This window comes from Hermetia illucens, chromosome 4 (assembly GCF_905115235.1).
Source record: "Hermetia illucens chromosome 4, iHerIll2.2.curated.20191125, whole genome shotgun sequence".
Classification (NCBI taxonomy): Eukaryota; Metazoa; Arthropoda; class Insecta; order Diptera; family Stratiomyidae; genus Hermetia; species Hermetia illucens.
Genome location: NC_051852.1, coordinates 76597721 through 76610748, shown reverse-complemented (window position 1 = coordinate 76610748; position 13028 = coordinate 76597721). Strand labels below are relative to the sequence as shown.

General features: G+C 40.3%; 1 protein-coding gene across 1 annotated transcript in view; it reads left to right on the top strand.

Annotated features, from left to right (window-relative positions):
• Positions 1 to 13028, top strand: part of LOC119656053 (sodium- and chloride-dependent glycine transporter 1) — a 193504-nt gene that overhangs the window by 143379 nt on the left and 37097 nt on the right. Inside the window, exons 5-7 of the mRNA XM_038062318.1 lie at positions 11811 to 11964; positions 12069 to 12336; positions 12808 to 12911. Of these exons, the coding sequence (XP_037918246.1) occupies positions 11811 to 11964; positions 12069 to 12336; positions 12808 to 12911 (526 nt within the window). The remainder of the gene's footprint in view (positions 1 to 11810; positions 11965 to 12068; positions 12337 to 12807; positions 12912 to 13028) is intronic.

Sequence of the window (13028 nt, the reverse complement as noted above, 5' to 3'; positions counted from 1 at the left end):
GCCCATGCTTGTATGCAAGGATTTGATGGATAACCTTACATACAGCATTATGCAGGTGATGTATTGCACCGGTGGCCATAACAGTAGAGCCAGAAATGAGATGGTCCAACGTCTCTAACGCCGAACCTCACATCCTGCACTGGTCGTTCTCCACCCGTTCTTTCATGATGAACTTTTTATAAGCTCGTGTGGCGACCACGCCGTCCTGAATGGCGGACATAAATCCCTCCGTCTCAGCAAAGAGCTCCCCAGCACACACGTGTTTACCGTGCATTGCCTTCGACTTCCATTCATCGATCCGCTCTTGCTCCGACTTCACCCCACTCAGAGCATTGAAAGATCGATCTTTAAAATTAAGTGGAGTCAGTCCACAGTCTGCCTTACAGACTGCCGCATGCAAGGGACTCGCCTGCCCTTTGCTGTAAAAATAAGTGCGTAGCGAGTCGACTTGGCGATGATGTTGTGCCACCACATCAACCAGGACCCAGTGCCAATGCTGATCTGAATCAGTCTAGCAATGTCCTGCCTTAGTGAGTCCCGCGACGTTCCAGACGAATTTTCCATGGTGGATCTCTTTGGTCACTCAAACCAATAATACGAAAGTGAATCTGATAGCCGCAACTGTACCACAATACACAATTGATTGTGGTTGCAGTAGCGACATATTAGCACACAGCTCATCATTCATTTGAGATAGAATTCCCGGAGTTGCTGGAGATGCATAGAGCCATGGAATACCTGGCCTATGCAAAGGATCCATATCCGAGAATTTTACACACGCTCTCGTTAGCTTCCTCAGTAAGTAATCTTCAAGACTGCAAAGTTCCTGCACTTTCCGCACCTACTATCCATCGCTTCTCCTTTCGCAACCGGGCTTGGAACCGGCTTCGGCGGAGTATACTATAGTAATATACTACTATTAGCTTTATTTGAGCAGATATCGATTGGGAGCGTACATCGGAGGCATTGATAGTGGCCACTTCGTGTTTTTTTTTAAATTTTATTTTACCACTTTCCAGCCCCTGGCCTCCCGGTTTTGCATTAAATATCAGCAATGAAAAGAATTTATCGAGACCTCTCATTTGATAAACCACGATATTCGGTGTAAAAGTAATACATATCCCTTTTGCATCTATGTAACTTACTACATGGGGGAGTTCTTTGGTGTGCAGACGTTTCTGGGGAAAATGCGTGTGGCAGACAGCAAGAGATGACAATCGATTGGAAAGAGCTAGGCGGGGTTTTCTCGCGGGAAGGCATCTGTGTTGCGGTAAATGAGCAACCTACTTTTTGCGAAATAAAGCAGAGAGCCGTAAGCAAGTAAGGAAGGAATATGCAGGTATGTAGACCCCCAATATTAGCTTGCCGGTGGAATCAGCCGTTGAGTTTATTACAACGAGCAAGATTAAAGCGTAAGTAATGTGTCAACTCAAGGAAAACCATCTCTACATGCAAAAGGGGGGTGTACATTTTTTGTCACCAAATATAGTCATATGGGGCATCAAATGAAAGTACTTTCCAAAGCCGGTGTTAGTTTGGACACTTGTTGGAAAGGTAAGGAGTCCGGGGGTCGAAAGTGATCATCTTTTTAACGGATCCATTCTCAGGAACTACTCAATCCAAAAATATGGAAACAATCAAGAAGCTAGACTCGGAAGTACCGATATCTGTTCGAATAAAGCTAATAATCATATTACTATAATTCTTAGTAATTGACTGCACAACCCTCCTTAGGTTCATCCTAGAATCATGAAATTTTGCAGCAATGTAGGCTATAACGTAGAGCATGATCCTACCATGGTTTGATGAAAATCGCACTATTACTAACAAAGTTATAATAGGTCCAGGTTGACGCTTCCTTCTAAATTCAAGACTTTAAATGTCAACATCACCCCAAAAGTGGATACTCTCACATAATATATCCATATGGGGCAATAATATACTCAAATGTCTCTAGATGATGTCTTCATACCTGAAGCGCTAGCTTCTGGCTTCCCTATTTGTGTTTCTGATAGACAAGCCACTAATGATTGCGGGGACAGGGAGTTTTAAGTATCTCCAAAAGTACTTATTTATTGTATAGTGTAATGAGAAATTTCAATAGATACAACATCGATTCTTGTATTCAATAAGAGAATTAATTCGACAATTATAACTGGTCCTTACGGAAATCTCTGAATATTACCATAAACATACAGTGCTCCTTCTTTGCGAATGTTTGGATGAGTCTAGGGAAGCTTAAATGTCCGTGTGAGATAATTCAGAAACTTCGACCTAAATAAAAATTATTGAATGAATACTGTTCCATTAAAGTTCAGAATACTCCACAAATGCCGGATTCCTTATCCTTTGCGTAAGTCATAGAAATGGGAACCGCCTTTCCTGGTTTGGTGATTTACAAAGTCGTTGAAAACAGTGATTTAAACATGAAGGAAAATAGCATCCTTTAAACATATTCTTCCACCACAAAATAATCCCTTCTTATGGGGATCAATTTGATAGGATTACGCAAAAGCGGATATTTCCGTTATTTGTAATGATATCAGACGGAATAAGAAAATATGCTAATTTGAATTTCATGAATTATGCAATCGAATTCACACATCAAATGATCCAATTGAAGGTTGGCCGCTAAAAGTTGATTCGGTTGTAAAATCTTCATGAATTTGAACTTCACTGAATCAAATTTGAAAAATATTTAAACCTGTGGTGATCAACTTTTATTGTTTTTTTACTGCGCACATTTATTTTTTCTATCCAGCATATTGTGTTGATAGGCCAGACCCAAGTAATTCCTGTTTTCATAATAGTTATTTAACCCCTTCACTACGAAGTTTATTTCAATCTACTCATTCGTAAAAGATTCGTGTTGCAATTTGTCGGGGACCTAAATATTGTACATACTATCCACATTTACACAGTTATCTTCCCCCTTTACTTTTCTAATATAAAAAATAACTTCAACTGATTACTAGCAGGCTGGTAGGTTAGTGGCCACCCGAAAAATAGAAGAAAACTTCCTGTAATAGCTTCATAATGAGGACCATTACCCAAGGTGTGCTTAATCGTAGGGACCCGAATGATGTGCTATAGACTTGCCAAAATGGAGGACGCTACCGGTAACGAGAAAAAAGTGTCAACTTTAGTTTTAGTTTTTAAAATCATTTTTAATTTTAAGAAATAGGTAACAATAGTATATAGATTGGAAAAATGAACAATAAAAAAAATCTTTTAAAATAACAAAAATAACTTAAATCTAATGGCCACTGTAGGCTCTCAAAGTTTTCGAATAACAATTTACAGGCAGAGAAGAGAAACATTAAGAAATAAAAATCTAATTTTTCAATAAGTTTTCGGGAAATGGTCAAAAACCCGACAGAATTCACTTGGCCTTAGTGGCAAATAAAGAAATATAAAAGTAATATTATAATAAATGTTTGATCGCTTCAAAAGATACTTTTAACTTAAATTATTGTTCTTAAAACTATCATAATTATATATTTTTTCTCTTTTTTACAATAACATCCATAGGGACAAAAGGTAATAATAACAGTTGTAACAAAGAATAATAACGTATGTATGTAGAAGTTAAAACTGGAGTCAAAATCAGCACCCGTTCAATATGTACATATTTACAAAGCGCCACCAAGAAACAAATGGCAGAACTGAGCCACCGCTAACCGGCATCCCGCAGCCACCAGTATCAGCATTTCTCTTTTTCATCCCGCTTAATATCAACTGCTCTCGCTCTGGAGTATCTCCAGTCGAATCCCCCCCACTGTCAAATTCGGGGGGTATTCTATCCTTTTGTCCGTGGCCCGTCTATGTATATGATACATAACCGGATCACCGGCATCAAGAATTAGACCATTCCTGACAAGATACACGAACGCTTCGAGAGGAATGAAGCCTGTCGTGAGAGTTTTCTCAAAATACCCATCATTTGGGTAGAACGGTGGCGAAACCCAAGGGCTCTCACCATGCGAAGCAGATTGCACTATATGATTCCGAATCAATCTGACGATAACTGTGTCGATACTTGGCACAGCAGCAGCTGCATACATCACTTCATTAGTTACATAGTGCTCATAGTTTGACAAAGCAATCCTATTAAGCCCCGTGCAAGCACGCAGACATTTCCCTTCAAAGGTCCTTATTTTCTCCATTTAGCTAGCACTCAAATTAAACCAGATAGCACACCCCTTGCTATAATCCATTCAGAACATGAAATTCTCTGCTAGTAGTGAGATTTTCGCCCGTTATGACAAAGCACTTGCCATACAGCATACTACACATCATCGCTACGAGGTGGCTGGGAAACTCATTCTTCAGGAGCCTGAAAATCAGTCCATCCAACCAGACGATATCAAAGGCTTTCTCCATGTCTATAAGGCAAGCGCCTACGCACTCACCATTGTTAATCCGTCAGCAAATATCAGACGTTACCTTGCATGTATTGTCAAATGTCCAGATCGAAATTCGAATTGCGCGTTCGGCAATAATTCCTTCTTCATGATATGCCCGTTCAAGGCTTTCAATACCAAAACCTCAAACACCTTGCTGATGTTACGCAGCAAACTGATTGGGCGGTAGCTTTGAGGGCTGGATGAATCCTTTCCTCCCTTTAAAATCGGGAATACTCGGGCTTTCTTCCATTGTCCTGGAAAGAAGGAATTGTTCAATACATTATTGAACAAAATGCAATAATTACGAATGGCAACGTCTGGTAAATGCCTGAGGACCACGTTGGGAATGCCATCCATACCGGATGATCTCTTACTGTTTACCCTTCTAAATATGGTGGTTAATTCCCCACATGAGACAAAGTAATCAACCAGATTATCATTCGGTATGAGATCAGCCTGCAACGCAGAGCTAAATTGGAGAACTGTGGTGCCGTTCAGGCTGTATTTAAAATTGTGGACATCTCGTTCTACAATTTCCGAAAGTCGCGTTGGCTCTAAGTCCGTTCTGGGTCGATGCGCCGATTCAAAGTGCTCCCCTATAAGTTCGAGTTTTAGAGCATCAGCTAGCTATAATATAATAATTATGCAGCCTATTCAGAACAGAGAATGGAATTCCTCCTTGAACTTGGCTCGATTGTTTCCCACTGCATAGACTGACAGACTGTATAAATTCCCTCCTCTAGGCAGTAAAAACAGAATACAAGAGAATTCAATACACTCAAAGGTTTCAAATTCAGGCGTATTAATATGCCTGAAATGATAATGGAGACCCACAAGTATTCCGGTACCACCTCCCCCATCAAAATTTCGTCTATCGTTCCTCACGAATTCAACATCCTTGAATGTTATCGAATGCCTCGCATTGAGGTGGGTTTCTGAAATCAAGACTCTGTCAGGCTGTTGTCTGGCAGCGAAATCAAGGAGCTCCGCTCTTCGATGGATTCCTACGATGGAATTCACATTAATCACGATGGTCCGGAGACCATCCAGTGGTACCGCTGTGACTGCAGACCTAGCAGCAGGAATGCTGTTTTTGTAAATATTCTGTTATGCTGTTTATTTTTGTTTTGTGTATGTGTAGGGTGTGCTGCAAATTTTCACACATGGTTAGTTTTGATTGAGGATGATGTTCATCCCGCCACTTGTATCTTGTTGGGGCTTGTTAGCTCCTCCTTGTCGAACTACTTCTACAAATGGGATCCCCGAGACGATTGGTGCCGAAGGGACGGTGCAACCCAGCGCACGAGTTCTTCTGGCACTAAGTGCTGTCGTAGAGCATACCAGATGAGATCGTGTGGTACACGGTCAAACGCTTTCTCTAGATCCAGAAATGCAAAGTAGTGTAGTGTTTTCCATGAGCAACCGTGCAGCGTGGATTACGTCAATAGTTCCGCTTTTCTTGACAAATCGGAATTGATTCACGGTTATTTCAACGATTTCTCGAATACGGTTGTCAAGAATACGTTCAAAAATAATAGTATATTACCATATTTTGGGAAAAATTAAGTAAAACCCCCCTTAAGTTTTTCTCAGAGTTATAAAAGTTGGTAGTAGTATAAAATATAATATGAAGCATATTATACCCAAGCTTGACCAAAATCATACCATTAGTAACAAAGTTACAGTAGCTCAAAATTGTCTTTACCGTGTAAATTTACAACCTGAAGTACTAATTCTGACATGCTAAATGCATATACATACGTACAAATGGGATAGTTCTACACTCAAATATACTCACACAAGAAGCAAACAAAACCTTTCATACCTGAAGCGCCCAGCTTCCGGTTTCCCGACTTGTTTCATATTAGAACTATGATACTTTCTTGCCAGTCAAATGGTGTTCTACCTTCCCGAAAAACCCATTTAAAGAATTCACTGAGCCACAGTTTTGGGTTCCAGCACTTCGCTTCCTAGAGCTCAGATGCGATATCGTCAGTTCCTGTGGCTTTTCATGATTTCATTCGTTTTATTGCCTCCCCGACTTCAGTTGCGCTGACAGGTGGAACTGGTCCAAATGATGGCAATGACTGTGGAAGTGGAGGATGAACAAATTCTTCATTTGAAATCTACTGGAAGTATTTTTGCCATCTATCTGTCGCGGCTCGACGGTTGGTAAGCAAAGCGCTGTTTTTGTCATTAGCCCAACAGAAGGGTTCAATATCCTGTGTGCGTTCGTTTTGGCTTTTGGCAAGTCGGTACAGTTTATCGTAAAGATTTGTGTAATGGTCCGCCTGGGTGACAGCAATCGCTTTCTTTGCTTCCCGGTTAGCATTCTTATAAATTTGGTAGAGGCATTTCATTTCACAGACCTTCATCATCATTCCAAAGCCAAGTACCTCGGTTAGTGTACTGCTTACCTGGGTTGGTGGCCATGAGGGTTGTAGAAGCCGCTTTATGGATCGTGTCTTTCATTTGATTCGACGATTCTTCCACATTCGTAATGGTTGGTAATCGCGTAAGTGAGATCATTTCTTCTTACTTCTCACGAAATCGCCACCATTTAGTGCGTTCCTCACGCTGTTTTATCGGTGACTTAATTCGCAGGACGGCAATCAATGGGCGATGTTGAGATGCAATGGTCTCATAGGGAACGGCTTTGCAATCAGTGACAGCGGTAAAATGTCGGCGTCTTATGAGAATATAGTTGGTTTGCGTTTTACTGTTCCCACTATAAAATGTAGGAAGATGAGACAATCGTTTGATGAACCATGTATTCATAAGAACAAGGTTATGGGAGTCCGCAAAATCGATTATACGCTCGCCATCCTCATTGCGCGCTCCGAACTCCTTTCCCCCATGGCACCTGTTACCGTCTGCCTTTCCACCCATGACCATTAAGGTCGCCGATAATGATGATATGGTCGTCAGCGGACACGTTGCAGGTCTTTTCATCGAAAAGTTACCAGAAGACACTGCCCCTTGAACTGAACGTAAAACAGTATTACTCCCTGCATGCGCGGGCATTCACAGTTCCCACCATCGTATCAATAGGAGTAACTGTTCCTGAAAAAGTGTGTGTGGCAGTCAGACAGAAGGACTGAGGAACAGAGGGACACAAAGCCAGTAAACCAATTTTAATAAGCTTCAGTTTTACACATAAGCACACCAGAAAACCACTGTTTGTATGAACTGACCCATAAAATATCAATTCCCAACAAGTATCCCGTCTAAATATAAACTATCTCAAAGTGATTTCTTAAATTCAAAGCAGATGCTCCCATTGCAGAAGGCATAAATCTTCGTATCACCGTTTGAAATAAACTCCAAAATAATATAAACAGGAATGGGAGGACATTCCAAATAAAAAATTGGTTTTCCACGTGAAGACAAGTTTCCCATCAAATTAACGACTTTGGAAAACCCATAAAAATGAATCCTTGGGAAGTACATTTGGATACGGAAGGAATCTGGTTTTGTATTTGGTTTTGTTGCTGTATTAATAATGAAAACATCCGAGTGAAGCTTGTGTAAATAAATAAAGTCGAGGAAGGGAGATTTTATCTTTTACAGCGGAGCCAAAATTAATTGGAAAACTTAAGGACGAATTTTTATCTATATCACTCAGAATTTGAAATGAATGTAAACAAAATGCATTGCGAACAAACTGTGGAATGGTTTAACGTTGAATATTGGCCTCTAATCTGGGAATTATCCGATTTGGATAAAAAGCTCTTATAATTTCAGGAAGTGGAATCGTGGGGAGGCAGCGACTGTCTTCAGTTCAAATGTGTTTGCTTCGTTACCAGTTATGCAGATGTTTATCTTTGGTTTTTATTTCTTCAAGGTTGCTCTCAAACAGAATAAAACAACGTATTAATATGAAGTTTGGCTTTTAGTGTTGTTATGTTTTTAGGAATCTTTTAACATGGACGAGAGCCATGACCTTTCGTGAATATCAACCCGGAAATACCTCGCCACTTCATTTTTTGCATTCCTGCCAACGGGGGAAACTTCCTTTCCTTTTGTTCCAATAATTTGTCTTTTTACCTAAATTACTTTCACCTCTCTCATATGATACAGAAAACAAGGAAAATTGTTTTAAATCTTCCTTATCTGGCCCACGCCCTCACCGCATACTTTGTGTTATTATTGTTTTCTCTTTCGAAATTTTTTAATTTTTCATTTATTTCCAAATTTCCTTCTGCTAAGGTTTTTATAAAGCATCTCTTCAACGATTATCTGTCCGTCTCTCCGCTTGGCTATCATTGGAAAGTGGAGAGATTCAAAATTTGCCGCTGACTCTCCTTGCAATGCCGATCAAAGCAATAGATGCATACCCTTCTAAATGACAAGTAAAGCCCTTTCACAAGGATAATAGCTCCCTGTTCTTTGCGTGGAAATATCTTTCTATCGTATATGGGGATGTTTTGCTTATTTCTTCTTTTGCTTGAGAGGCTTGTCCTTCATTCATACCTCGTTGACGCTGCGGCACATTTTACGCTACGAATGTGATAAATGCAGGCCAAATATCGCTTTAATGAAAGTAATATTTTATAATACCGGCTGTCAAGCGCAATATATGCTGTTGATGATATCACACCACATATAGGGTAATGAAGGATAATATTTACTTTCTAATATTATTTTGGTACGAAACTCCTCTAGTTTTTATTAATTATATACCGGTATTTCGAGGACCAGTTGTCTTTTGTCTGATAGAAACTCACTGAGGAAGAGGACAACTGGTCTTTGAAATACCCGTATATGAGGAATAAGAAACTCACTATTCGGCATTGAAAAAAACAAATTTGTTTTTGTTTTGGCCTGAGTTGGTGCAGGTACTTCCTGTAACCCTTATGTCCTGACAGGAATTGCGTCAGATGATAGTTAATCTCGCGGTAGCGTCGCTGGATCCACCCCTCAATACGGGGAATCAAAGTGTGGGTCGAGCGACCCCTCTACGAGTCGTCCCACCGTTGCTGCCACTTCTCCAGCGACTCTCGCCTTGCCGCCTTTCGGTATTCTGCGTCCTTTTCAGGAGGATTCATTTTCCTTTTCTGGTAAAGGCAGCGTGTCTCACTTGCCAGAATATCTATCGGGATCATTCACGCAATAAAACGCTGCCTCGCCTGATATTGTTCTGAAGGCGATTGTCACGAGATTTGGTGAGAACATGTGGTCTGTGTGTCCCTTTACATGCAACGAGTGGAAGCATTTTACGTTGGGATTAGAAGGATTCGCATATATGCGGGTGTAAATTTTTTTCCACAGAATATAGTTATTTAAAATTCATTAAAAAGCTTGAGCAGTACTTTTCGAAACTGATCCTATTTTTGATATGGGATGAAACACAGAGGAGTGAGGACTCAAAATGTTTGTCTTAAATAGTGAAAAAGTCTGGTTCTCAGACCCTATCCAACCGACAATTCTGAAACTCTTCACAATGGTGCAACTAGGCCTCGCAATACATCTAAATCCAAAATCTACACAAATAGAGTTAACAATGATATATTACCCTATTTCGGAAATTTACCCGCAAACCACCTTGAGTTTATCATAGAAGTACAACATTTGGGAACAATGTAGGCGATAATATAGGACATAATGCTAAAAAGTTTGAATGCAATCTAACTACATATTATTGAGAAAGTTGTAGAACGTTAAAGTTTTGCATTTCACGTACATTTATTCCTCTCTAAGATGTGTTGAGGTCATCATCATATAAAGTGAACTTATATGAACGGTCGGTTCCTTGGGGACATTTAGTTTCGCCTTCTTGTTTTGCAAGCAAAACCTTATTAAAATCGGTTCAATGTCTGTTTTTCTGTCCGTCTGTCTGTCACACGCACTTTTCTCAGAAACGGCTATACCGATTGACACGAAATTAGGTGAGAATGTGGGAACCATCAACACCCAGACATGCAGTGAGTGATATCCTTCTACGTTGAGATTTACGGGGGTCCCCATATATGCAAAAGGGGGGTGTAAACATTTTTTCACTGAATATAGTGATGTTGGGTATCAAATGAAAGGTCTCGATTAGCAATTTTCGAAGTTTTAAGATTTGTTAGAAAGGGAGGGAGTGGAAGGGTTGGAAAGTGATGATTTCGTTACCGGAGCCATTCTCAGAAACTACCCAACCGAAAAATCGGAAAAAAATCTGCCTCTAGATGGTGTCCAGGCCTCAAAATACTTTCCATATCGATATCTGCTCAAATTAAGTTAATTGTAGTATATTGCCGTATTTTTGGGGAAATTGATTAAACCCTAAATAATATGAAACATATAATACCGCTTCACGCATTAACGCAACCTGCATGAAGTGGCGTTACACAACTGGTGTTCTTTATGATCGACGTACCAACGAACGTCTCAAATCAAAAAAATATGCCGCAGTGTCATCCGTACTATTGCCCTCTATGGTTCTGAGCGTTAGCGGACTATAAAAGACAATGAAAGGAATGGAGATGTTGCGTTGGACTAGTGGCGTGACACGCTTTGATCGCATCCGAAATGAAGATATCCGCAATCGATATAGAGTTACACCGATTGTGGACAAATTGCGAGAGAGGCGTCTTCCATGGTATGGTTACGTAATTCGCGCTAACGGAAATTCAGTTGCCAAGATTGGTCTGAATAACGAAGTCGATGGTAAACCGACCCCGCTTGTGAACGGGGCAAAGACTGAAAAAAAAGAAGAAATTTATTTAAACAGATATCGGAATGGGATGTATTTTGAAGCCTAGATTTCGTATGGATACATCATTGTGACTTTTTTTCAGATTTTTCGGTTAGATATATTCTAAGAACGGGACCTGTTACACTTTCTGAGGTACACAGTTTGACCCCTCCTCAAATATTATCAGTTTCGGAAAAAACTGACTTAGCCCTTTCATTTGACACCCGACACCACCATATTCTATGAACAAACAAATTTACACCCCCCTTTCACATATATGTCCAAATGTCAATATTTCGTTAATTATTTAGCCCTTCCTCGATACTAGACATTTAAAAAGAATGCTATATACCTGCGGAAGGAACCGACATCTGTTTGAAATAAATAATTTAACTGCTAGAAATATGCGCTTCTGTTAAATGATAAGTAGTTTAAGGATTTGTCAAGTATAATATTCATTTATCCATTCATTTATTGCATGTACACATATGGATGAAATAATTAAATAAATAAATTATGTATTTTACGTTTGGATGGAATTATTATTCAATAATTCCTCGGGACAAGTAGCTGAATTTTCAACTAAGGGAATTTCGCATTATCAATTATTAACGTTAATTATGAATCTCATATTAAGTAACGCAAACATCCCAAAATGTTATGCACTGGATTCCGGTATAGTAGGGAGGATGCCTGCCAATAAATTTCCATCCATCTTTTTCCAGATTGCTACTCGTACGAAATGGCGGATCAATGCGAAGCGGTGAACGGAACATTTTACCTGAGGACATGCTACAACTCAACGTTCTCCGAATCACAGAATCTCACGGAATTAGCAATTCATGTCCTGAAACGCCCTCCAGCTGAAGAGTATTTTACGTAAGTATTGCCCTCTCTTCCCTTGAAACATCCACTTTTTGTGGCCTTTCACTACATTTCATAGAAAATTTGCAACGATTAATGCATATTCGTGTGCTGCACAGGAACTTCGTCCTTGGCCTTTCATCGGGGATCGAGGAGACTGGGGGAATCCGACTGTCGTTGGCAATTTGCTTGCTGGTTGCATGGATAATCGTCTTTTTGTGTCTATGCAAAGGTGTTCAATCGTCTGGAAAAGTTGTCTATTTCACTGCCCTTTTCCCTTACGTGGTGCTGGTGATATTATTTTTTCGTGGAGTGACTCTGCCAGGTGCTAAAACTGGTATACTATTCTATCTGACTCCTGACTGGAAGCAATTGGCAAATGCTCAGGTAAGGCGTTACGTGGGACGTGCTGGATTAGATGTTTCATTAGTCCTAATGTCCCTTTCTAATCAAATAAATTTAGCACCTATCCAAACTTCCACTTTTAGAGTTTTCCTCCCGAAGGCAAGTCTCAGCGGAAATCCTCCTCAGATTCTCCCTTGCCAACTATGTGAAGTTTGTTTGCTTCCTTCTGATGTCACCCATATCTCCCCACGTTGACACTCAAGTCTGCAATTTCCTTTCATCCCGTCCGCACTCAGTACCTCCCACAAGTGTGTGGAGAGCACTTTGGTAATTATAAATGCTTTCTTCATCTCAACAGCCTCCTGTGTCAAGACGATCCTTATCTTTTCCTTATCCAGCCCCTTTCTTTCGTCCTGCACGTCATCCCCCCTGCAAAGGAAATTGTAGCTTGCTGAAATTATTATGTCGCCCTCTGAATATAATCGTGTTTTCTTTCGTGTCTCTCTAATTTAGGTGTGGGGAGATGCTGCCGTGCAGATTTTCTTCGCCCTCAGCCCGGCATGGGGAGGCCTAATCACACTGTCATCATATAACAAATTCACAAACAATTGTTACAAGTAAGTAGAAAAGTGGAAGCACGGCAATTTGCGTTATTATTTCAACGCTTTTCAGGGTGGTGCAAGCAGTATGTAGAACGCATCGCATTAGGCGGCGTAATGTGTGTCTGATTACCA